Here is a 25374-nt window from a genome sequence, read left to right on the forward strand (position 1 = left end):
CAAAAAAGTGTTGCTATTTCATTTTCTGTTTCTGAGTGAGATGTCCTGGTCCCTAAGCCACTTGGCTTTCACAATTCCTAGAAGTTATTTGTAAGGGCAGCTGTTTCTGCTTTGCTGGTGCTTACCTATTGAAGATATATATATTCTTTCATAATCACGTATTTGTTAAAGTTGGATGATGCTGGAACACCTGGGTAGCTCAGCGGTTGAGTGTTTGCCTTTGGCTCAGGGCATGATTCCGGGTCCGGGGATCAAGTCTTGCATTGGGCTTCCTGTGGGGAACCTGCTTCTCCTTCTGCCTATGTCTCTGCCTCTCTCTGTGTGTGTGTCTCATGAATAAATAAATAAATAAGTCTTAAAAAAAAAAAAAGTTGGATGATTCTGACAAACACAGTTTTGAGTTAAGACATGCCACAAAGCTCCTAGACTTAGTAGCTAGATCCTGAATAACTGGAATCTTCTCCAGAATGCTTCCCAAATGTTGACTGAAGTACTCATAGCTGTCCTTAGTAGGTGGTAACTACCAACTCTTCCATATTGTACACATGAAGTATGTAAGTTGAGTCCCCCAGGAAGGTTCTTTAAAAAAAAAAAAAAGATTATATTTATTCATGAGAGAGAGGCAGAGACCCAAGACAAGGGAGAAGAAGCAGGCTCCATGCAGGGAGCCTGACATGGGACTCGATTCTGGGTCTCCGGGATCACGCCCTGAGCCAAAGATAGATAGATGTTCAACCGATGAGCCACCCAGGCATCCCTAGGAAGACTCTGAAACAAAGATAGGAGTAAAAAAATTTACTGATGAACAAACAACAGATTTGGGATAACAATTATAATGAAGAAGGCAAAGTGTTTCTAGTATCTATTCTACACTGTTGACAGCCTAACAAAAATAGTAACACATATGAATAAATGGTTTTCAGAATAAGAAAACCACATGGTTAGTAAATATGAGATTTTCAGATTTATTAATAATGAGGAAAATGCAAATTAAAATAATACTGGAATATTACTTTCTGTCATGGTTTTTCAATGAACTGGACACTATTGACATTTTGGATTTGATAGTTCTTTGTGTTGATAAACTGTCCTGTGCATTGCAGAATGTTGAGCAGCATCCCTGGTGTCTATTCATTAGGTAACAACAGCAGCTACTCACCCCTACCTCCTGCAGTTGTGACTATCAGAAATGTTTCCAGACATTGTTAAATGTGTCCTCTCCAGAGATCACCTGATTGAGAACCCATTAGACTGGCAAAAATTAGCTGTCACAACTCTTGCTGGCAGGAATGGCAGGAAAGTGGATTTTTAAATTGAAAGTACTGTAGCAGTTTTTTTTTTTTTTAATTAAAAATACATAAATCTTATGGAATTTAAGGAAAAAATAAAAACATATGGGAAGGGGGGAAAGAAGAAAAGAGAAGGAAACAAGCCGTAGAGACTCTTAACAATGGAGAAAAAACACAGTTGATAGAGGGACGTGGGTGGAGGGTGACGGGCTAGATGGGTGATGGATATTAAGGAGGGCACTTGTGAGGAGCGCTGAGTGTTGTATGTAAGTGGGGAATTACTGAATTCTACTCCAAAAACTAATTGCTCTGTATGTTAACTAACCAAATTTTAAATAAAAACTTGTATTAAGAAAAAAAGATACATAAACCTTTGGCTAAGCAGTCCTCCTGAGACTTTATCCCTTGAAGTATGTATATGAAGCAGCTTACACTGTAAACCGCCATACTGCCTCCCCATTTTTCTCCTGTCAGCTTATCACTGTTTAATCACTGATCTGAATCTATTCTTGAGTATTGGTAAGTGTTATTTCCTCTCATTTTAGAACTCTCTTGATAGAGCCCAAGCAGCCAAGAACAAAGGCAACAAATATTTTAAAGCAGGAAAATATGAACAAGCTATTCAGTGCTATACTGAGGCGATCAGTTTGTGCCCTATAGAGAAGAACGCTGACCTTTCCACATTTTATCAAAACAGAGCTGCTGCCTTTGAACAGTTGGTATGTATCTTAGGTTTTTCTTTTTGTTTTATTTGCATAATGTTTCAGTTAATACCAATATCTAATAAATTGAGTTATTTTGAAATTACAGGCTTTTTGTTTTCATATCCTTTAATTATATAACATTTTTAAGAACAGAGCTTAGTTTTGCTGGATACAAATATAACCCAAAGTTATATTTACAGATTTTGTAAAATTAGTATAGGAAACGACAGTTTCTGGTGACCCATCCTTTTCAACAGTTTGAGTCAATTTTTTCAACTTTTTGTCTCCATATATGTTAATAGTAGCATATGTGGGAGAGGAAAGACCAAACTTATTACATATATTGTTTGCAACATATTCTTTCAGTTGCCACTACGACTTGTGTAGTTTTTCTTAGCACGTTTGTTTCATTCTTTCTGAAATGCTATATGTAGTAGGTGTTGTATGGTTGTATACTGAAGAACATCTTTCTATTGATGAACATTTGGATTGTTTCCTAGTTTACCTATTGCATTCAGTGTTTGAGTAAATATTTTCGTAAGTATTTTTTTTGCATACTTTTGGGAGGATAAAATTCTAGAAATGGAATATAGAGAGACAGCATCAATACCTACTCCCATCAGTACTTTATGAACATGCTTGTTTTCCATCGTTCTCCCGGACTATATTACGTCTTAATAATACTTGCCATTCTGGTAGGAGAAAAATACTGTCATTGTTTTAATTTACACTTTTTGAGATGTTGCTAAAGTTGACCATCCTTTTCTGTGGTTATTGGGCAATTGTTCTCCACACTTATTTGTTCAACCAAATTTTATAGACTGTCTCCTATATGGAAGGTTACGGTGGTAGAAGCTGGGTTTATAAAAGCAAACAATTATGCATAGAGCTCAAGGAGAACCAAACAACGAACTACTCAGTGACATTTTCATAAATGCTTTAAAGAATTAACCTGATCTGTAATATAGGAATGACTGGAGATGGGGTAGATGCATAAAACTGTGGAGAAGATAGTGTTACAAATAGAGGAAACCATTGTGTAATTGCTCTGAGGCAGGAAAGAGTTTGGTGTTATTAAAGAATTATAAAGGATCCTGGTATAAAGAGATTCAACTGGAGAGGTAGCAGAGGGCAGATGAGAAAAAACCTTGCAAAGTTAAGAGGTTTGGATTTAATTCTGAGTGTAATAGGAAATATTTAAGGGTTTTAAGTAGGGCAGGAACATCCTCTAAAATTGCTTTCAGGTTCTATCAAGAATATAGAGTGGAGGCAAGAGTGGAGACAGGGAGACCAAATAAGAATGATGTTGTAGTAGCCTAGGTGAAACATGAAAGTTGAGACCAATAACTTGCTGTTGTATTGGATGTGAAAGGTAAAGAAAAGCAGGAATGTTAGTAATAGTACAGTGGAGAAGGAGTGAGACAGCTAAGTAGAAGTTGAATTAAGAAATGTCTCTATTTTAGAAGAGTGGTTTGGGCTAAAGAGACATATTTAGGAGTCCTCTAATTTTAGATTTTATATAATGGCAAGACAATAGATGTAATTGCCTAGGGAGAGAAGAAATGAGGCCTTGAGAGTTCCACTTGCAGAACTCAGGTAGAAGGGAAGAATTTAGCAAAGGAAATTGGGAAAGGAGCATATTGAGGTAGGCACAAATCAAGTAGAGTGGCTATTCTTTGAAGGTTTGGCAATAGAGAGGAGCTGAGAAATGGGGTAGTAGCTGCAGGGAATTATGGAATCAAAGGAGGATTTTTAAAAGATGGAAAGTTCTAGAGCAAGTGTTTTTATGCTCATGGGAATGCTTCTTCAGTAGAGATGTAGATTGATGCAGAGGAGAAATGGCTAAACAGTGACGTCCTTGAAGTGGGGACACTATGGATCCAGATCACAGGTGGTGGAGGGGTAGCCTTTGATGAAGAGAGGCACTTCCTTAATTCTGACAGCAGGGAAGGAGATGACATAAGCACAGAGATGCAGGTAGGTTTATAGATTTGGTGGTAGAAAGATGGCCTAAGTAGGTCTTTGGCCTGTTTTTGAAAATCAGGTTGCTTTTCTTTATTACAGGTATTTATATGAGCTGTTATAATATATTGTGGATACTAACTCTCTTTATGTATTGGGAATATTTCTGTGTGTTGTGGAACCCTTTAATACTCAGCCTGTTAAGTTCCCAAAACTGATTTCTCTTGAACGGTGCTTCCTTTAGTGTGACTTTTTTTTTAATACTTTTAATTACAGCAAAAATGGAAAGAGGTGGCACAAGATTGTACAAAGGCTGTTGAACTTAATCCCAAATATGTGAAAGCTCTCTTTAGACGTGCAAAAGCCCACGAGAAGCTAGACAATAAGAAGGAATGTTTAGAAGGTGAGGGTATTTTTGTGTTTACATAATGAAAATTACTAAAGGCTTTGTAGTCATTGGTAAATTTATATGAAACTCTGCTCGTGAGTAGAGAAATCACTTGTATTTAAAGGTTAGATTCTTTCCCAACTGAGAATTTGTTTTCTAGTTTAAATTGAGATTGCCTGATACTTGAGTATTATTCCTTCTCAATTATGGAATTAAATTTAGTACTAAGATTTGAAGTTTACATACTATACATTTTTAACTTGGCAGTTAATGAGCCTCAGTGTAATTCCGTGATTAAGAAATCAGAAAATAGGTGTTAGCAAGTGATAGTGTTGCTAAAATTCTGTATATTTTTAGTGATTATCCTATATAACTATGAAACAGTTTTGAAATGAATCATTAAAGGAAACATGATTTTATACCTGATTGGAAATTATGCAGTCAGTACAAAGCATCAAGTCAATTTTTCATTCTCAGTAAATACTATAAATATTATTCTGTGGCCTCTAATTGGCCATATTTGCTTCCAAAACTTCAGTTAGAATATTGGCCACTGGCTTTTAAAGTACATTTTTGTAGGTGATACGGAGCTAAACCAAAGTGTAATTCCTACAGGCTAAATCTGCTTTAAAAGCATCAATAATCAGATTTTGCCATAAATAATTTTTAAAATAACATCATCATCATTTAAAAGGAAAAAGCCATTTTATTTTTAAAGTCTAGATTACCAAGTGAGGGTGATTTAGAGAACATTTTAGAAAAATTTGAGTTTTTTGTGGTGTCGTGTGCCTTGGTGGTGGGTGGAAGGATGGTTGCTTTGTAAAAGACTTTGACTGACTTTTGAGCCAATGTTGAAGTTACTAACAGTTACCAATTAGTAGAAAGGAGGTTAAGTGAATCTTAGGAGGAATGGGATGGGGAAAAAGACATTGACATTGGCATTACCAGGTTCAGGGGAACATCCAGCAGACGGACTTGTTTGGAGGAGCAAGGATTTAGAATTTTGAGCAACTGAATTCAGAAAGAGTGGGAACAGCCAGTGTTTGAGTACTCTGAAAGGTTGAGAGTTTAGGGAACCACTGACCTTTTAAATTTGAAACCAATTTATCTTGAGCTGTGGCATAACCAGATGAAAATGGTATTTTGCAGCAGATTTAATTGAGAGCTCTGTGGCCAGATGGCTTTGGACACAAGGAATAACTCTGAGGCCTATAAAAAGAATCAGACATGAGAGAGCCACATTTCATTGATTTGGCCTTTAGGTACTGGCCAGAAGAGAATCTTCCTGGATTCCTTGTTTATTTACTTTGTAGAATGTGAGAGTGGTGAGAAACATCACAAACCATGCAGTATAGTCCCTTGGATTTCACAGGTGAGGAAAGCGAATAACCAAAGAAATGGAATGAATTCCTGAGCTTTGAATTTGATTATAGAGCTTATAAAACTAAGGTGTTGAACAGATTCAATTTATTGGAAATGAAATTGATAGCTACATCAGGCTGTCAATTTGGTTTGGCTTTCGATGGTAACATTGTGCCCATTTGATGCTGCTGATCGTCTTTGTGATAATGTTACACTTTTATCTTTTCCATCATTTCTAGATGTCACTGCTGTGTGTATACTAGAAGGGTTCCAAAATCAACAAAGCATGCTGTTAGCTGATAAAGTTCTTAAACTTCTTGGAAAAGAGAAAGCCAAAGAAAAATACAAGGTAAATCTGAGTTGATCAATAGAGGGACTTTACATTACTAAGGGTCATTTTTAATTTACACTGCTTAAACTTGGATGTGATAGTAATGGTAACAACTGAAATTAGATCTGGATTATATTCCTTTTCCTGTGATCTTGGGCTTGTGTGTCTTATCTTTTCAAAATAAGAATGTAGACTATCTCCAATATGGTATCTGGAGAATACTGAAAGAATTCATCTACATTAGGGGTCACCAAACAAGGCCTATGGCCACATCCAGTCTGCCACCTGTTTGTATAAATAATGTTTTATTGGAACACAGCACTGAGATACTGTTTTTGGCTGCTTTTAAGCTAAGACAGCAGAGTGGAGTGGTTGTGACGACTATAGGGCCTGCAGAGCCTAAAATACTTATTACTGGTCTTTTACTGGAAAAGTTTGCCAACTCTTGTCTATATCATTAAAGTTTTTAAAGCAATACTACATAAATTGACACTGGTTTTATGCAGTCTATAACAGATGACTTAATTCAAGAAACATTCATTAAATAAAACTCCATGGTGAGGATTTTAGAAGGGTAGATAGATATGGCCCTTGTCCTTACAGAATTAACAATTTACTGAGAAATCCTTAATCAGTGTAAAAGGCATAATAGGGTGAAGTGTTATGGAAGGATAGAAGTAGAGTGTCATGGGAGTACCACACAGGCTAAATATCACTGGAGATCTTCTGCTAAACTTCAGTAATATTGAGGCAATTGCTCCTTTTTTCTTTAAGAATAACTTTTCTCTTAAATTGATTTTAATAAGCTGACGTGTTTTTACTTTTGCCCTCCTGAATATTCACTGAGTTAAACAGTGAATATTTCTTCTCTGCAGGACTTTAATGTGCTAGGATATATTGTGAATCTCCACCAAGAGGAATATAGCTGTAGTTGTTCTCATGTCTTTAAACTCTGGAACCCTTTTCCCTTGAGCATTTCCTAGAACTGGGGATCCTTAAAACACTGTAAATACCACGTAATAGTCTCACAACCTTGAGAGAGCCTAGCTTCCTTGTGTATATTTATATAATATTACTGTTGACTGATTATATTGGCTGGACTTAAGGTAAGAAAATAAGATAACCCACATTTACATAGTTTCCAAATCAGTTTCCATTTACATGTATATATATTTTTAAGTTATTTAAGTAATCTCTACACTCATCATAGGGCTCAAACTCACAATCCCAAGATCACTCTCCCAGCTGTGCCCCTCTACTTACATTTTTTAATCTGTTTGTATGCCACCTTTGTGGCACAAAATCTCTAGATATTTTTCACATTATTGTTTTTATTTTTACAACAACCCTGTAAGATAAATAAGGCAAGTATTGTTATTACCATTTCCGAGATGAGAAAACTGACAATGATGTGTACAAGGTTACATGGCTAATAAGTGGCAGAGCTAGAATTTGTATCTTGTTCCTTTGATACTTAAGTCCATTACTTATATTGTTTTCATTTTAAATTTGTAATTCTGTATAGTGGGTAGAGAGGTGCCTTTTCCAAACTGAAATAGTAAGCTAAAAGACATTAATGATTTACTCAGCCTTCAGTAACTGCTATTTAAAGTGGCAAATGATTACCACTGTATATTCCTATGGCAGTCTTTAGTGAAATACTGAAGTTAAGCATACTTTTCACTTGAAGTGACCATTTGATTTAAACTATTAATTTATATAATCCTAGATTAAAACATTTAATCTCTTCCACAAAAATACAGGTTTTCCCTTAGATTTCCTGTTTTTATTCTTTCCCAATCTCATTTATCCTAGATTAGGTCATTTACTTACAAAGCCAAATTCCTTTTTTTTTTTTCCTCCTCAAGTACAAAGGCATTAAATCTACCAAAATAACAGAAATGGTATTTGTTATGCATACAGTTTAAAATACCATATTTCAATTTAAAATCTTTGTGTTGAATTTTTAAGATAAAGGATCCAGATTATATGATAAGAGCCTTAAAGCTATGTTATTCCCTCTACCCTTTTTAAAACTGTATCCTAATCAGACTAAAAGGAGAAATAAAATACTTCTATAACAATGAATCAGGTTGCCATGCCAAAAAGTAGTAATTTAAACGAGAAGTGTGATTTCACTCGGACTTTCAATGGCGTTTACTGTAATGGAGATCTTCACATGAAACCCCGTGGTAAGTAGACTTAACATTACAGCACCTGCGTAAGATGTGGTCTTGAGTGGTTAATTAAGATGCTCATCTTCTAGGACAGAGACCAGAGGAAGAGCATCTTTATTTTTTTATTACATTTTTATTTTTAAGATTTGGTTTTTAAGCAATCTCTGCACCCAATGTGGGACTCGAACTTAAAACTCTAGGACTAAGAGTTGCATGCTATACTGACTTAGTCAACCAGGTGTGCTAGAAGGAGATAATTTTTAAATAACTCAGCAATGATTTGCCTCCTGTGTTCCACATTTCACCTTTAGCTTTTCGTGAGTAGTGCTAGGTTTGATTTTAATATCTTTGGATAGAATTATCATTTAATTTTTACTTATCTGAGAGAGACCACACATATCTGTTTGTCAGGGGAGGGGCACAGAGGGAGAAGGAGATATCTTAAGCAGACTCCATCCATGCTCAGCCCCAACTCAGGGCTCTGTCTCATGACCCTGAGATCATGACCTAGGCTGAAATCAAGAGTCAGACATCTAGCTGACTGCACCATCCAAGAGCCCTAGGGAGGTGTCATTTAAAACCTGCTTTGAACAGCTGGGATGGGTAGCTTTACTATTTCACTGTCTCTTGTCTTGTGGTTTGGAGCCCAATATTCTTCAGTTATTTGAGAATGAGATTCCAATTTTTACAGCAGTCATCCTCAGTGTTGTACAAATGTACCCACTTCTTTGGTCAGTGTTTTCTCATTTGGACATATTTAAACATGATTAAATTTCAGAATCGTGAACCTCTGATGCCATCTCCACAGTTTATCAAATCTTACTTCAGTTCTTTCACGGACGATATAATTTCTCAGCCCATGCTTAAAGGAGAGAAGTCTGATGAAGATAAAGACAAAGAAGGAGAAGCTTCAGAAGTTAAAGAAAAGTAAGTATATCAAGCATAATATCTACATAGTTCTACACGATATTCTCAAGAGGATTCCCACTGAGTCAAGTGGTTGACTGTTGGAATAGGGGCACTAACTTGAAAATTATCATGTAGCTCAACAGCCAGATGTTTTAGTGCAGGGAGGTTTATAAACTGTGAGGTGCTTAGGAGTACCCTGAAGAGTGATGTTCTTCAAAGTTTTTGTTTTCTGCTTGCCTAGCCATTCTTTGGGCTTCTTGTGTTTGCTTTTATAGAAAATTGAAACCAAAGTACAAGATGCTATGTTAACAACTGGAGATCAAGTGATGTGATGTAGTATATAAGTCATCCATTATCCATTATATTTATCCATTTATATTTATCCATTTATATTTATCAATATTGTGTTTTGCTGTAAAGGCTAGCTATTCTAAGAGAAGGTACAATATTATTTAGCAACATGACATTTTTAATGAGTTCTGAAAAAATAGAATATTGTTCCTGTAGCAAAGCATCTATAGCATATTGGAAAGTTTGAAGAAACATTGCTTTTGATCTGTATCTCCTAATTTTTCATCTGTTGTTGGCCACCATTCAAGGGAAGATACTATGCATAATTTTACTGAGATACTCAAATTTTAGTTAGTTGATACAAAGTCTTTTCAGAAAATTGTAGTTGAGAAGTAAATGTTTAAGACAATGCCAATAATTTCCTCTTCAGGTTAAGGATAGTCCTTGCTAGAAAAACTACAATGAAGTTAAAGTGCAGGGAGTATTAGAATGTAATTATAGGATAAATTAAGAGAGTTTATACGATTTTGGCTAATCTTGCTTAAGTTACTTGCCAATTTTCTCTACTCAGGATATATAACAAATGAAATGAGAAAGTGTACTTGAACTTATGGAGCCTTATATTTGTAAGACCCCTTTGAGGTCAGCTAGTATTAATTTCCTTTTCAGGTCAAAAAAAAATTCCTCTACAAGCATTCTCAATAAAAGTTACCATCTTAGATGACATGATACTTTATGTGGAAACCCAATAGATTAGAACCCCAAAATTGGTAGAACTCATACAGGAATTTAACAACATGGCAGCATATAAAAATTGATGTACAACAATCAGTTGCATTTCTATACACTAACAATGAGACAGAAGAAAGAGGAATTAAGGAGTCAATCCATTTAAAGTTGCACCAAAAACTGTAAGACACCTAGGAATAAACCTACCCAAAGAGGTAAAGGATCTGTATTCTTAAAAACTACAGAATACTTAGGAAAGAAATTGAGGAAGACACAGAGAAATGGAAAACATTCCATGCTCATGGATTGGAAGAATAAATATCATTATAATGTCTGTTCTACCCAGAGCAATCTACAAATTCAGTGTAATCCCTATTAAAATCCCATCAACATTTTCACAGACCTGGAACAAATATTCCTAAAATCTGTATGGAACTGGAGAAGACCCTAAATAGCCAGAGGAATGTTGAAAAAGATGCTGGTGGTCTCACAATGCCTGACTTCAAGGCAAGTTAGAAAGCGGTATGGTACTGGCACAAAAACAGACAAATAGGTCAGTGGAACAGAATAGAGAACCCAGAAATGGACCTTCAACTCTATGGTCAACTAATCTTGACAGAAAAGGAAAGAATATCCAATGGAAAAAGGTCTCTTCAAATAATGGTGCTGGGAAATGGACAGCCACTTGTAGAAGAATGAAACTGGGCCATTTTCTTACACTGTACACAAAGATAAATTCAAAATGGTTGAAAGAAAAAAAAATGGTTGAAAGACCTAAATGTGAGACAAATCCATCAAAATCCTAGAGGAGAACACAGGCAGCAACCTCTTCAACCTCAGCCGTAGCAACTTCTTGCTAGAAACATCTCTAAAGGCAAGGGAAACAAAAGCAATAATGAACTATTGGGACTTCATCAAGATAAAAAGCTTCTGCACAGTAAAGGAAACAGTCAGCAAAACTAAAAGGTAACCTACAGAATGGGAGAAGATCCTTGCCTTTTATATCAGATAAAGGGCTAGTATCCAAGATCTTTAAAGAAGTTATCAAACTCAACACCCAAAAAACAAATAGTACAAAACAAGAAATGGGCAGAAGACATGAACAGACACTTCTCCAAAGAAGACATACACATGGCCAACAGATACGTGAAAAAATGCCCAACATCACTTGGCATCAGGGAAGTACAAATCAAAATCACAATGAGATACCATCTCACACCAGTCAGAATGGCTAAAATTAACAAGACAGGAAACAACAGATGTTGGCAAGGATGCAGAGAAAAGGGAACCCTTTTACACTGTTGGTGGGAATGCAGGCTGGTGCAGCCACTCTGGAAAACAGTATGGAAAACAGCTCTAAAAATAGAGCTACCCTATGACCCAGCAATTGCACTAGTAGGTGTTTACCCTAAAGATAGAAATGTAGTGATCTGAAGGGGCACCTGCACCCCAGTGTTCATAGCAGCAGTGTCCACAATAGCCAAACTGTGGAAAGAGCTGAACTATCCATCAGGATATACACACACACACACACACACAATGGAATATTAGCCATGAGAAAGGATGAATACTTACTATTTGCATCAATGTGGATGGAACTAGGGGGTATTATGCTGAGTGAAATAGGTCCATCAGAAAGACAATTATCGTATGGTTTCACTCATACGTGGAATATAGGAAACTGCACAGAGGATCATAGGGGAAGAGGAAAACTGAATGGAAAGTCATTGGAGAGGCAGAAAAACCATGAGAGACTCAACTGTAGGAAACAAACAGGGCTGCTGGAGGGGGTGGGGGTGGGGAGCCAGGGTAATTGGGTGATGGGCATTAAGGAGGCCACAGGATGTGATGAGCACTGAGTGTTACACACAACTGAACAATTACTGAACACTACATGAGACTAATGTATTATATATATCGAATATAAATTTTAAAAAATGATGTTGCAGTCACTGTATTTTAAAACACAGGAAAGGGTGTGTGTTTTTTAAATGTCCTACTTTTAATAGAAGAATCTTCCTTTAAATTTGCTTCTTTGAGATTTCCACCTATTCTTTCTAGGTCTGTTTTTTTAGGTGAAACAACACAACTTCTGGATGACAGCCCTTGAAATAATTTTCTGCCTCCAGTCTGCTCCTATACAGTGCGTTTTTGACAACATAGAGTGTTCTCCACCAAGCACAGATTGGGTCATGTCTCTTCCCTTGGCTTTTGTGACCTAAACTTATATCTCTTATTTCTTCATTCTATTAGTCCTAAAGTAACTGTTGAGTGACATCAGTGTGCCACACGTATGAAGGTGAATAAGACCGATCCTTGTCTGCAGATCAATCAGTCATTAGTTCATCTTTTAATATATATAAACATCAAAGCCTGGGCAGTAACTCTAGGTTTCTATTGTTGACTCTGCTGTTACTTTTTTAAACTTTCCAAGACATGGAGAAAAATTCCAGTGCACATCAGAAGTCCTACTGTTCTCCCTCTCTGCACTGCCTCATTCCAGCCCTACACTGGGATGTTAAGGGGAAGTGACCAGTTGCTGAACTGTAGCATACTGAACGTGGCAAGTTTCAGTATTTGATCCTTTCTTAGTAAATAATTTCCTATGTTCACTTTTATTTTCAGTTCTGGATATTTAAGGGCCAAACAGTATATGGAAGAAGAAAACTATGATAAAATAATAAGTGAATGCTCAAAAGAGATAGATGCTCAAGGCAAATACATGGCAGAAGCATTATTACTACGAGCCACCTTCTACCTGCTTATTGGCAATGCCAATGCGGCCAAACCAGATTTAGATAAAGTCATCAGTTTGAAAGAAGCTAATGTGAAGGTACATTTAAAAATGTGTGTTAAAAATGTGAAAAAAAAAAATAATGGGGCTTTTACAGGTTTTGCTGAATTTTTCACATTTCAGCCATTTTCCAAAAGTCTGTTTTTATTTTGGAAGTAACTACATGTGATGATGATTTGGTATAGTGAAAGTGAAACATAAATATCAATGATATTTATCTTTAGCAAGGAAAGGAGTTTTTTTTTCTTTTTTCTATGGCATCTGGTAACTTCAGCTTCATTTTATAGCCATTGCCTACTGTACTAGACTATAGGGGTAAGGGTGATATAGCAATGCTATAGGTAGTACTGTAAATAACATGTAGTAGGAAGTACAAGATTATAAAATGCATTTAATAAAATAAACACATTAATCTGAAAAATTTTGTTACATGAATTTAAAAACGTTCTAAAAATATATAGAGATATACTGAAATATACTGAAAGTTTTTACAGTAGTGTTGAAACGGCTTTTTATATTCCAGGTGTTCTCATGTGTGCATAATTACTCTCATAATTAAGATTTAGGGAGATCTGTGGAATTATATGAGTTTTCTAACAAGACAGAGCTTAGCTACCAATTAAAACTAAATTCCTTACTAGTTTGTTAACACCTCTGTAGTGTTTCCTCACTGAGTAAGTGAATTCTGACTTTTTTAAAGTCCAAATGAATCATTCATGTATGTTATGGAATATAAAAGTTGTTTTCAAGGCCTAAGATTTTGTTAACACACTATCTTCTTATAAACAAAAGGAGTTACAACTAAGTACTTGTTAAAAGTTCCTTTCAAAAATGAGATTTTCAAATTGAAGATAACTTTAATAATAGGATCTTCAGGGCAGCCCAGGTGGCTCAGCGGTTTAGCCCCACCTTCAGCCCAGGGCGTGATCCTGGAGACCCGGGATCCAGTCCCATGTCAGGCTCCCTGCATGGAACCTGCTTCTCCCTCTGCCTGTGTCTCTGCCTCTATCTGTCTCTTGTGTCTCATGAATAAATAAAATCTTAAAAAAAAAAAAAAAAAAAAAAGGATCTTTAGTTTTAATTCCTACTGATTACAAATATGTTCTGTTTTATAATTGTGAGGGCATTCTTATTAGTTTCATTAAAAGAAAATTTACATGTACTTTTGCATCAAAAAAGTTTTTTGGAGAAGAAACCTATTTCTTGCTTTCATGACCATGAATTTTTGTTTTTAATGGCAAGTAGTAATGATGACTATCCTGTGCTCTGTACAAAAAATTAACTCAAAATGGATGAGAGACCTAAATCTAAGAGTTCAGACTATAAACTCGTGGAAGAAAAGATAGGAGGAAATCTTCCTTACCTTGGATTAGACAGTGATTCCTTAGATGTGGCAACAATAGAATAATCAAAACTAAAAATGTTTGTAATTAAAAGGACACCATCAAGAAAGAGAAAACACTCCCCAGAATGGGAGATAATGTTCAGTTCACAAATTACATATTTGATAAGCTGCTTATATCCAAAATATATAAAGAACTCAGTAATAGAACCCAAATTAAAAATAGGTGAAAGACTGAATAGCCTCTCTCCAAAGAATATATATAAATGGCCAATAAGAACATGAAAAGATGCTCAGCATCAGTAGTCATAGGGAAATGAAAACCAAAATCACAATGAGGTATCACTTTATACCCACCAAGATGGCTGTAATCATAAAGATGGACAGTTAAAAGTATCGGTGAGAATATGGAGAAATTGGAGCTGTCACATATTGCTGGTAGAAATGTAAAATGGTAAAGTCTCTTTAGAAATTAATTTGGGAGTTCTTAAAAAAGTTAAATATATTGAGTTACCCATATAATCCAGCAGTTCCGCTCTAAAGTATATACCCATACTCTAAAATGTATATATATGTGTATATATCAACACAAAAACTTAATACGAGTATTCATAATAGCTAAAAATGGGAGCAACTCAAATGTTCATCAACTGGTGAACAGCTAAGTTATGGTATATCTGTACAATGAAATATTATTCAGGGCAGCCCTGGTGGTGCAGCGGTTTAGTGCTGCCTACAGCCCGGGGTGTGATCCTAGGGACCCTGGATCGAGTCCCATGTCAGGCTCCCTGCATGGAGTCTGCTTCTCCCTCTGCCTGTGCCTCTGCCCCCCTCTCTTTCTCTGTGTCTCTAGGAATAAATAAATAAATAAAATCTTTTAAAGAAAAAGAAATATTATTCAGCCATAGAAAAGAATGAAATATTGGCACATGCTATAACATAGATGAACCTTATGTTAAATGAAGGAAGCTAGACACAAAAAGGCCATACATATAATGTACAATTCCATTTATGTGAAATGTTCAGATCATATAAATCCGTAGAAATAAAAAGTAGGTTGATAGTTTCCAGGGGCTGGGGATTTGGGAGGAAATGGGGAATGACTGCTAATGTGTATGAGGTTTCTTTTGAGGGTGATGGAAATGTTTGGAATTAGTGGTGATGGTTGCACAGCTCTGTGAATATATTAAAAATGACTGACTTACAAACTTCTAAAGGATGAGCCGTTGGTGTGTGAATCAAACTTCATTAAGCTGTTAATTTTAAAAACTGTATTATGGTAATGATGAACCTTTTCTCATTTTGGTTATGTAGCTTCGAGCAAATGCTCTAATCAAAAGAGGCAGCATGTACATGCAACAGCAGCAGCCTTTGCTGTCTACTCAGGATTTTAACATGGCTGCTGACATTGATCCTCAGAATGCAGATGTTTATCACCACCGAGGACAGGTAAAGTTTATTTTCTTATCAGGAGTTCTGACCTTTGGATTGAGAAATTTGATACCATTTTTGAGAATGTGGTCAGAAGTTTCCTTGTATCACTTCTGATAGCTGTGAATAAAATATCACAGTATTTTAGTGTTTGGGTTGGCATTTATTTAGTCCCATGTTAAATATTTGTTCTTTGAATTTTGATATTTGTTTATTAAAAAAAGAGAGGAGGCTACAAATGTTGGCCTGCCAGTTCAAGTTTGTTTCTCAGGTGTTTCTGGCTTCTAGGTTTTCAATGACATTGAAACATTGATTCAACATTTTGAGTTAATGCTAGAATCAACAGGATGATTTCTGTGGGCTTCTTGCTATAAGAAAATTTTGTCCTAGACTATCCAAATAGTACCCCTCCCCCAATCGCTTCTGAATGGAGTTTTATAATATGCATATTTGTTTTTTAGTAAAGATATGTAGTGTCGATAACCATTCCCTGCTTCAGCCTCATCTGGGGAGCACATGGCTTTATAATCTGTTCAACATGGATGGCTTCCAGGCTATCTATGTAACAGAAAAGCTGAAGTTCTTTATGATGGAAGAGATTTTACCTAATATTTCTGTCTGAAGGCTGAAGTGTTGAGATAACCTCTTAAAATTCTTGACATTTTGATCCTTAAGATTGCATTTGAAAGGTAATTACTGATATCTGATCTGCTTTGAAATTTTAAAGCACAGAGATGTTCCGGTTTCTAGGAAAACAGGTTTCTTGCATAAGAGTGCAATATAAAGACTGCAATATAAAAATGGTGAGTTTCTAATGGTACTTTTGAAAAAACTGGGTGATAGTTTTTAGAATCGTTCTTAAAATGATAGGATTCTCTAGTTCAGTGTTTATAGAAGGTAAGTCTATATTGAATAATTATTACATGCATAGCATTATGCTAAACCGTGTTAGGAGCCACTGTGTACTTAACTGGTGCACCTGTTATTTTTAATTATGTGTATCTGTGATTTTTCTTTAGCTGAAAATATTACTCGATCAAGTTGAAGAAGCAGTGGCAGATTTTGATGAATGTATTAGATTAAGACCTGAGTCCGCTCTGGCACAAGCTCAGAAATGTTTTGCCTTGGTAGGTTCTCCTTTGTGTTTTCCTAAACATTTTTATTTCCCATTGATACCAAAAATAAGTATCTCATTGGCTACAAAACCATCATCTCTTTTTCCTCCAAAGGGAAACTATAAGAGAAAAACGTGAAAGTTGAGGGAACTAGAAGTGTATTTGCTAAATGAGGTACTGTTCCTGTACTCCTCTGGATGTTTTGAGTTCATCTTGATAGGTGTTTGTCCCTGATTTCCTGCTCCTCTAAACAGTACTGTTCTCCTTACTTTTCTGTCATAAACTAGCACAAAAAACAAAAGCATTTTGAGGAAATAATTTTTTAATCATACTGCATAACTGGTCTCTTAGGAATATTCAGAAACACAAAGCTAAAATCAGGTAAAACAAGTCCATTTCTAGTGAAATGCAGTACTTCCAGTTAACTCTGTAGCCTGAATCCTAAAAGATTTAAAGAAATTGGTCACAAGCATATTTATATTATGGATGGAAAATGTTATTAGATGAAGCTTTATAGCACCTTTAGTAAAGTGAAAATAAATTATATCAGATTTAAAACTCCCCCATTTATATGCAAAGTTAACTTCTTACAAGTTAGTATGCCTTCTAGATTATTGAACATCTTGAAATTGTATAATGGCAATGAAATCATAGTTGTAGATAGCCCATGGATCCCTGCTCCGGAGATACTTCCTTGGAACCGTTTTAGATGCAGCAAATTAGATTAGCAAATCACCTGCTTTTTCTGGAAACATTTATGTGATTTTGTGTGACTTTCATAACATGTTAAATTCCATGAGTTTGAATTCTTGATTTGACATACCTGTTTTGATTTTTTTAAACAGTATCGCCAGGCATATACTGGAAACAACTCTTCACAAATCCAAGCAGCTATGAAAGGTTTTGAAGAGGTCATAAAGAAATTTCCAAGGTGTGCTGAAGGCTATGCACTATATGCTCAGGTAAATGTGATTTTTCATAGTTTCAGTTGGTGGTCTTTTTATTTTTTTAATTTATCTTTTAAAGGTGGGGGCAGACCAGAAGGAAAAGGGGAGAGAGAATCTTAAGCAGGCTCCATAACCAGTGGATCCCACTGCAGGGCTTGATCTCACAAACCGAGATCATGACCGGAGCCAAAGTCAAGAGTCAGACGTTTAGCTGACTGGTCCACTCAGACACTCCTTAAAGATTTCTATTTTAAGTAATCTCTATGCCTAACATAGGGCTCGAACTCACAACCCCAAAATCAAGAGTTGCATGCTCCACTGACGCAGCCAGCCAGCCAGCCAGCTCCCCCAGTTTCCAGTCCTTTTAAAGACTTCCCTTTGCCTCTTCCCCCTGCTCATGCTTTCTCTCTCTCAAAAATAAAATCTTAAAAAATAAAAATAAAAAAAAATATAAAAATCTTAAAAAAAAAAAGTCCTAATATCACTGCATTGGTAAGGACTGAGATCTTAGGGTATGAAGTACAACCCAGAAAATCTTTAAATTAAGTTTGAAATGATCTTACCTCTTTGTTTTTGGAATTTCTAGATAGGATGGTAATAAAAAAAATGAAACACTAGTTGCTGGCTATACATTATTTAACTGTGAAAGCATGTAGGATATAAAATCTTGTAGACTATAGAAATTAAAATAGGACAAACACATTAGAACTATGGCATTTTTATTGAATAAGTATGCCGGGGTTTGTGCCTTATATTTGATTAGAAACAAACCAGAAAGTGACAGCACCATTCTCATCACTAAAATGAAATTCAGAAGGGTTTTAGGCAGAGATTTCTGTAAGCAGTTAAAAGAGTAAAGGCCATTGCATAGCTTTTAAAGAAACGAATACTAGGGACATTGTCTTGAGCGCTTTTTTAATTGCATTTCTCCCTGTCACAATGCTGCCTTCAGAATAGCACTAACTTTACTAGTCTAAAATTTCTATCCTTTGGCCCTTCTTTTAATTTTTACTTCAGGAGGGATGCCTGGGTAGCTCAGTGGCTGAGCATCTGTCTTTGGCTCAGGGCATGATCTTGGGGTCCTGGGATCCAGTCCCACATCAGCTCCCCGCAGGGAGCCTGCTTCTCCCTCTGCCTCTGTTTCTGTCTCTGCCTCTCTCTGTGTCGCTCATGAATAAATAAAATTTTAAAAAAGAAGTAACTTCATGAAATAATGTTACTTTATACACACAAAAATTAGATATAGTGTAACTTTTTTACTCTCTCAAGCTTGAGTTTAGATAGATACTAGCCAAGTCTCAGTGTGAACTGGTATCCCTACAGCAAAGCCTTCCATTTCTGCCATGGGATTTGCCCCAAAATAGTTGACTGTAGCTGCTTTTTCTTTTATCAACATTTCTAAGGAAGGACTCTGATTTAACACTTAACTGAATATTTTCTTCCAAATGAGTGTTCTTTTTATAGTAAGTCCCTTATGGTAAGTTATGAATAAATGACAAGTGACATGAGTATACTTGTGAGAATCTGATATTTGAATTGGCACCAGGAGTGGGGCTTTCTTTAGTCTACACTGTACCAGATCATTGGCTATTGTATGTAACCACTTGGCAAAAAGAAAGAACAGTTAAGATTTCATATTTACAACAGTGCTTTATAAAAAAAATAAGTTGTAACATTTAACTTGGTAATGAATGGATAAGTAAATTTTAATTAGTGAACAATATACTTTTAATTGCTTAGGTTGACAGTTACCTTAATATAACAAGTATCTCCTCACATAGGCATTAACAGATCAACAACAGTTTGGTAAAGCTGATGATATGTATGATAAATGTATTGATTTGGAACCAGATAATGCCACAACATATGTTCATAAAGGGTATGTATATTTATGGTTCTCTTTGTTTCTGTAAGAAACTATTTCTTCGATGTAATAAGATGGATTTCTTCTGGTCATTAAGAAAGGAAGTGGAGGGGACTGATAGTATCAGTGAGTTAACTGATAAATTTCTTAATGCTGTAGATGCTTCATTATTAATTTTTAGAAATTTTATGTTTCATTCTTATACAGCAATTGGTAAATGTACTTTTTTAACCTTAAAGATTTCAGTTCTGAACATCCTGTCAGATGTTCTCTGTATCAAAATAAGTTTTTCCAGTTCTTATGTGAATTTGAATTACATTTTTAAAAAGCTTTATACGGGGCAGCCCGGGTGGCTCAGCGGTTTAGCGCTGCTGCCTTCAACCCAGGGCCTTGATCCTGGAGACCCGGGACCGAGTCCCACATCGGGCTCCCTGCATGGAGCCTGCTTCTCCCTCTGCCTGTGTCTCTGTCTCTGCCTCTCTCTCCTCTTCTCTTTGTGTCTCTCATGAATAAATAAATAAAATCTTAATTAAAAAAAAAAAGCTTTATACAAAGTAAAAAAATATAGCTTTTCAAGGTAAGTTAGTAATAAAGTCTACACCTTTGGACACTTTTTTCATAATAAAGTTGAAGGAAAAAATTAATGCTGATTATATACTATTTTAGATTGTTTTTCCTTGTAAATTCATTGAGGGCAGAAATGGAGTCATGTACTTAGATTCCTGTTGAGACTATACCACTGTCACATCTGACTGCCTTGTTGCATTTGCAGTTTACTTCAGCTTCAGTGGAAGCAAGATCTGGATAGAGGTTTGGAGCTCATCAGCAAGGCTATTGAAATTGATAATAAATGTGATTTTGCATATGAAACCATGGGAACTATTGAAGTGCAAAGGTAACCTCTATAGTCTGTTCTTAAGAAATTTAAGGCAGCTCCATAGGTAGTTATCTTCTCATTATAGATAGGTTGTTGTCAGTATCCATTAAATTCTTAATATGTCATGCATTTTGAAGGAAGCTTCCCTCAAAAACTATATGACTTTGATTTGCTTTATTTCATTTATTCACTTTAGAAGTCATATTTACAAAAGTTAAAAGTTGTTTAAGTATATGCAATAGAAAAGAAAATTTGATCTTTCTCTAATATTTACTCTTTTCACCTATATTATTTCTATTGGAGGAAAACACCCTCAGTGTGCTTAGGCAGTGCAGTGCAGCATAAGAATTCTTGCCAGAATACAGGAAGATCCAGATCCTGCTACAAATAAGCAACCAGCCAAGTAACTGGACACGTGGAAACATCATCCCTCAATTTTCTGAGCCGAAAACCCCTGAGTTTTCTTAAAAATCAAGGAGTTAGCTAAGATTTTTTGCAACTCTTACTGCTCATAACTTGTTTTGTGAAAAATATTTATCCAGAGTTGCACCTGGGAGCCACCATTAACAGGTGACAGCTGTTTATGCCATAGAATTTAGTAGTATGCTGTCTTAGTGGTATTGGCACGGACCTGAGCCTAGTACTGAAATTTGGGTGTTTCTCCAAATTTTATTTCAAAAGCTCTTTAGTCCTGTCCTTATAAAGGTAGGGATTATATGATCTTAACCAGAGAGTGTAGAAACTGATGCACAAAGTGGTTAACAAGGTTACACAGTGATCTAGTAGTAGAAATAGGATATTAGCCCCATTTCACTGATGCCAAAGTAACTGATTTCCTAACAGGATCAGTTGAGATTGTCTTAGCTCAGGTCATTCAGCCACTCCTGAGTCCTCTCTCTGGTCCACAGTGGGTGGAATAGGCTGGTGACATTTGTGACAATACATGTAAACATTTATTTGCTAGTTTGTTAAAGTGAATATTCATACAATAGGATAGGATGGGATACTGGTTCTTAATCTTTTTTTGAAGAAAGCTGTAAAGTTAATCATAGACCCTGGGTTAAGAGCCCTTGATTTATGCATTTTGATGGGTTTTCTTGCTGTATTAATTATACTTTAAGAAGTCCAAACTAAATCCTGCCTTATAAACAAATGTAAATGAATCAATGAAATTGATCTTTATCCTACAGTTGAGAAAATCTACTATCTACCTAATAACCAAACATGAACTCTTAAAAATAGTTTTTTTTTTTTTTTTTTTAAATGTCTGTCCTGTACCCATATATTGTGGGTAGGAGGTTAAGTGCAGTCACCCCAGAGGTCTGCTATTCTTAAGAGTTTAACTGCATATATATGGTAGGGACTTTACAAATACTTACTGTAAGAGCACAAGCATGTATGCATCAACCCATGGCTGGGTAATTTAAGACAACTTTTAAACAGCTCTTGGTTCTTGGTAAGTATGTAAAGCCTTAACCACATCTAGACTGTAAGAGGTCAAGTAAAGCATACTTTTTTGACCAAGTATATTCATCCATTTACTCAAGAAACAGAAACTAATTACCTGGCATTATTCTAGATTCTGGGAATTGAGAAGTGTCCAGTTAAGGATGTAGTAAGACTATGGTAGAAACAAATATATATTCATCCAATTTGCAGAGAATGATAGTATATCAGTGGGAACACTGGGGATGGAAGGAGAAAATATTTTTGATAAGGCTGTTGTATTTGAACTGGGCCTTAGAACAGTGAAGGTTTGATTAGAGTCAGGCAGAGATGCCATAAATAATCTGAGCATTATGTGTAGGTAGGAGAGCCAGGGGACTCGGGGGAACCTGCGTAAGCAGGGTGGAGGTGCATGGGGGTAGGGTATGGTGTTAAGAAGGTGAGTTCACAAAGATGTGAAGGTAAAGCCCTTGAATACTTTTAGTGTTCTCTGAGGTATGTCCCTGCTTTCTAGAGGAGCCTTATGATGTCGTATAGAAATACACAGAACTTAGGAAGCAGACAGGATTATAATTTTATAGGTCATTTACTTTCTCTAGCCTCACTGTTCTTATCTGTAAACCAAGAGTGTAAATGGTATAATGTAAGCACATAGTATTTAATAGTAGCTAATATTCAGTGAGTGCTTTCTATGTGCTAGGCACTATTTAGTTTCTTACAAAGAAGCATTTTATTAGAGTAATTAAAACTGGGTGGTCAGAAACTTCATTGTATTCTGCGAAATGCTTGTCGGATGTGAAACATTTAAAATTGTTCTTTTAGAGGAAATATGGAGAAAGCCATTGACATGTTCAACAAAGCTATTAACCTGGCCAAATCGGAAATGGAGATGGCTCATCTATACTCACTCTGCGATGCTGCCCATGCGCAGACAGAAGTTGCAAAGAAATATGGATTAAAGCCACCAACGTTATAAAATAGGGAGAAAGAAGAATGACCCTCTTTTTAGAAGTTTACTCCCTTTTCAACTGAACCCTAAAGACACTGTCATGAACTGTGTTGAATGGTGGAACTTAGTGTTTCTGTTTGTGCTGTTGTCATTCGTTACATGTTTCATGTTTAGGTGTTGTGGGAGTGGCTGTTGAAGGAAGTTTGCAGTGTTGCAGCTTTTATTCCCTGTGCAACAAAAGCTTAGAACCTGTTAAGGGATATTAAAGTTGCAGAGTACAGATGATAATTGGCCATGCAAATAAAAACTTTGATTTGTTGATTTGGCTTTTTTTTTTTTTTTTGGGGAGTTGGGGGGTGGGTTACATTCTGGATGATTTTGTGGGTGTGTGTGGGTGTGCGTGTAATATATGAGTATTTTACAGCATGTTGGCTTTTAAATTAACATAGTAAGTGCTGTAAAACAGGTTTCTTTTAGATTCAATTAATCCCTTTTAGTTTTTTTTTTTTAGAAAACAAAACGTACGTGGGGATTTTGTTTTGAAGGCAGCAAAACAGACCCTGTAAACCACTGTCAGCATGCCTGCAGAAGGTTAGATTCAGTGGAACTTAAGCCTTTTGGCCCCGTTCAACTCCAGTGGATAATGTATGTTGTTCTTAAAAGTCCACCGCAGCTGGCTTTCATACAGTAAATCACACAGAAGCAAAATACTCTGGTGTATATGCTGGAAGACTGAAAATTAATGGGAGAGCAAACCAGGCAAGAGGTAAGATGAAATAAAATGGGTTTATAATTGCCTGTGGCTATTTTCTGTATTAGGTACACTATTAAAGTAGTGTATTTTTGAAAGAAAATTCAGGCTGTTTGTATGTATAAAGATGAAGTGTGATGTGTGGCAGTGTTTACTTAGCTTAAAATTTGTAGTGAAGAAAATGTGATTAAAGGTTCCAAAAGGATAGAACTCTTGGAGCCAGAAGCATAGTACTTCCTGAGGTAATAAGTTTAGTGCTTTAACTATGGCTACGTGTGCTTAAAGAATATTAAACCAGTATTTTCAAAGGTGCTGAAGAAATGTGGAAATGCTTTTTAGTTTTGAGCTAACCTTGGTCTCGAGGGCCTGACTGCCCATTTCTAGGTCTTAGGAATATTGACAGATTTTTATCTTTACCTTTTTTACTTAGAAATCACTTTGGGTTTTGTTTTTCCAATTGTCACTTTTATAGATCATCCTTTTGTTTATATGTGGGATTTTTCTGGTGGGAGAAAGGTTGTGTTCTCAAGGCTGTCTCGGAGATATTTGGGGTTGGGAGAGGTTTATTTAAGTCTGAGTATAGTAAAAGAGCAAGCCTTCAGTTACATTTCAGGAAATGAAATCTAATTAGAGTTTATACATTTTTTGGTAGTAAAGGAGCACTGTGCCCCTCCAAGAGGGTGCTGTATACTAGTGAAGTCAAAAAGGTTTTGTCTACAAATGCTATCTTTTTAGAAACTGAGAAATGACCCCTTCCAAAGTCAGAGTTTGGAAAATACTGAGGAGGCTTTTAGTGGGAACAGTTTAACATAATTTAAGATGGCTTGGATAATGGAGGAACTCTGCATTTTAATTTTTAAATTATGTACCAACTATCATAACCCCTGAATACAGAAATGTTCTACATCTCTGAATAACCTCTGACTTGAAGTTTTTATTTGCATGGCTGTATTTACATTAACACTGGTATTTTCTTCTGTTCTCCCTTCCTACCCTTTGGGGTTGGGTAGAAAAACACACGAAGGAAAATTGAAGCATGTGCCATTCAATACTATCATTCCAAATCCTCATGGACTATTGCTTGTTCTGAAAAACATTTGAAACTGCACTGAAAGCTGCATCTGTCTGTATCTTTTTTTTTTTGTAAATGACCTCACATGTAAATTCACCAAATAAATATTAAATTCAAGCTTTTCTATCTGTTCTTTAAACAAAAGATAGGTAGTTTATGGTTTTACTCAATACTATGATAAATGAATAATTCTCTTGTGGGCTCAAACTATTTTCATGTTTTCAAGTTAGTATATGCAGCAAAATTAAGTTTTTAGTGTGAACAGTGAACCACGTTTCCTAAGAATATTTTTCCTTCGTGGTAAAACAAAGCTCTAAGAAGAGCTAGCAGAGCCAGCTCTCTTTATTCCTGCTTATATGTGCCTTGCCCGTGCTTGCACGGCAGCCTAGAAGTTTGCCAACCAGGCCTGAGCCTTGTGACTAACGTGATCTTCAAACTGGTTTCGCCAAGTTTTGATCAGTTTGCAGCCACTTTGTAGTCTTTCAGAAAGGATGCCTATCTATCCTTTATTAATTGCGATAAATAGGGAATACATCCCAAACAATAATAAGCTTTGGTTTAAAATAATTCAGATTGAATTTCCAGAGGCCTGAAAATTCTAATTCTAGATTAAACCATTCTGGCAGATCTCAGCTGTCATATTA

The 25374-nt window shown here is 35.9% G+C and overlaps 1 protein-coding gene across 2 annotated transcripts in view; it reads left to right on the forward strand.

The window, feature by feature from the left end:
- Positions 1–23673, forward strand: part of TOMM70 (translocase of outer mitochondrial membrane 70) — a 33381-nt gene extending 9708 nt beyond the window's left edge. For both annotated transcript variants that reach the window (XM_077883786.1, XM_077883787.1), the window contains exons 2-12: positions 1835–2008; positions 4232–4358; positions 5945–6054; positions 8992–9140; positions 12768–12975; positions 15593–15727; positions 16729–16836; positions 17670–17786; positions 19553–19650; positions 20408–20530; positions 22781–23673. In XM_077883786.1, the coding sequence (XP_077739912.1) occupies positions 1835–2008; positions 4232–4358; positions 5945–6054; positions 8992–9140; positions 12768–12975; positions 15593–15727; positions 16729–16836; positions 17670–17786; positions 19553–19650; positions 20408–20530; positions 22781–22934 (1503 nt within the window). In that variant the 3' untranslated portion in view covers positions 22935–23673. The remainder of the gene's footprint in view (positions 1–1834; positions 2009–4231; positions 4359–5944; positions 6055–8991; positions 9141–12767; positions 12976–15592; positions 15728–16728; positions 16837–17669; positions 17787–19552; positions 19651–20407; positions 20531–22780) is intronic.
- Positions 23674–25374: the final 1701 nt, after the last annotated feature.

The sequence above is a fragment of the Canis aureus genome, chromosome 35, assembly GCF_053574225.1.
Source record: "Canis aureus isolate CA01 chromosome 35, VMU_Caureus_v.1.0, whole genome shotgun sequence".
NCBI classification, from domain to species: Eukaryota; Metazoa; Chordata; class Mammalia; order Carnivora; family Canidae; genus Canis; species Canis aureus.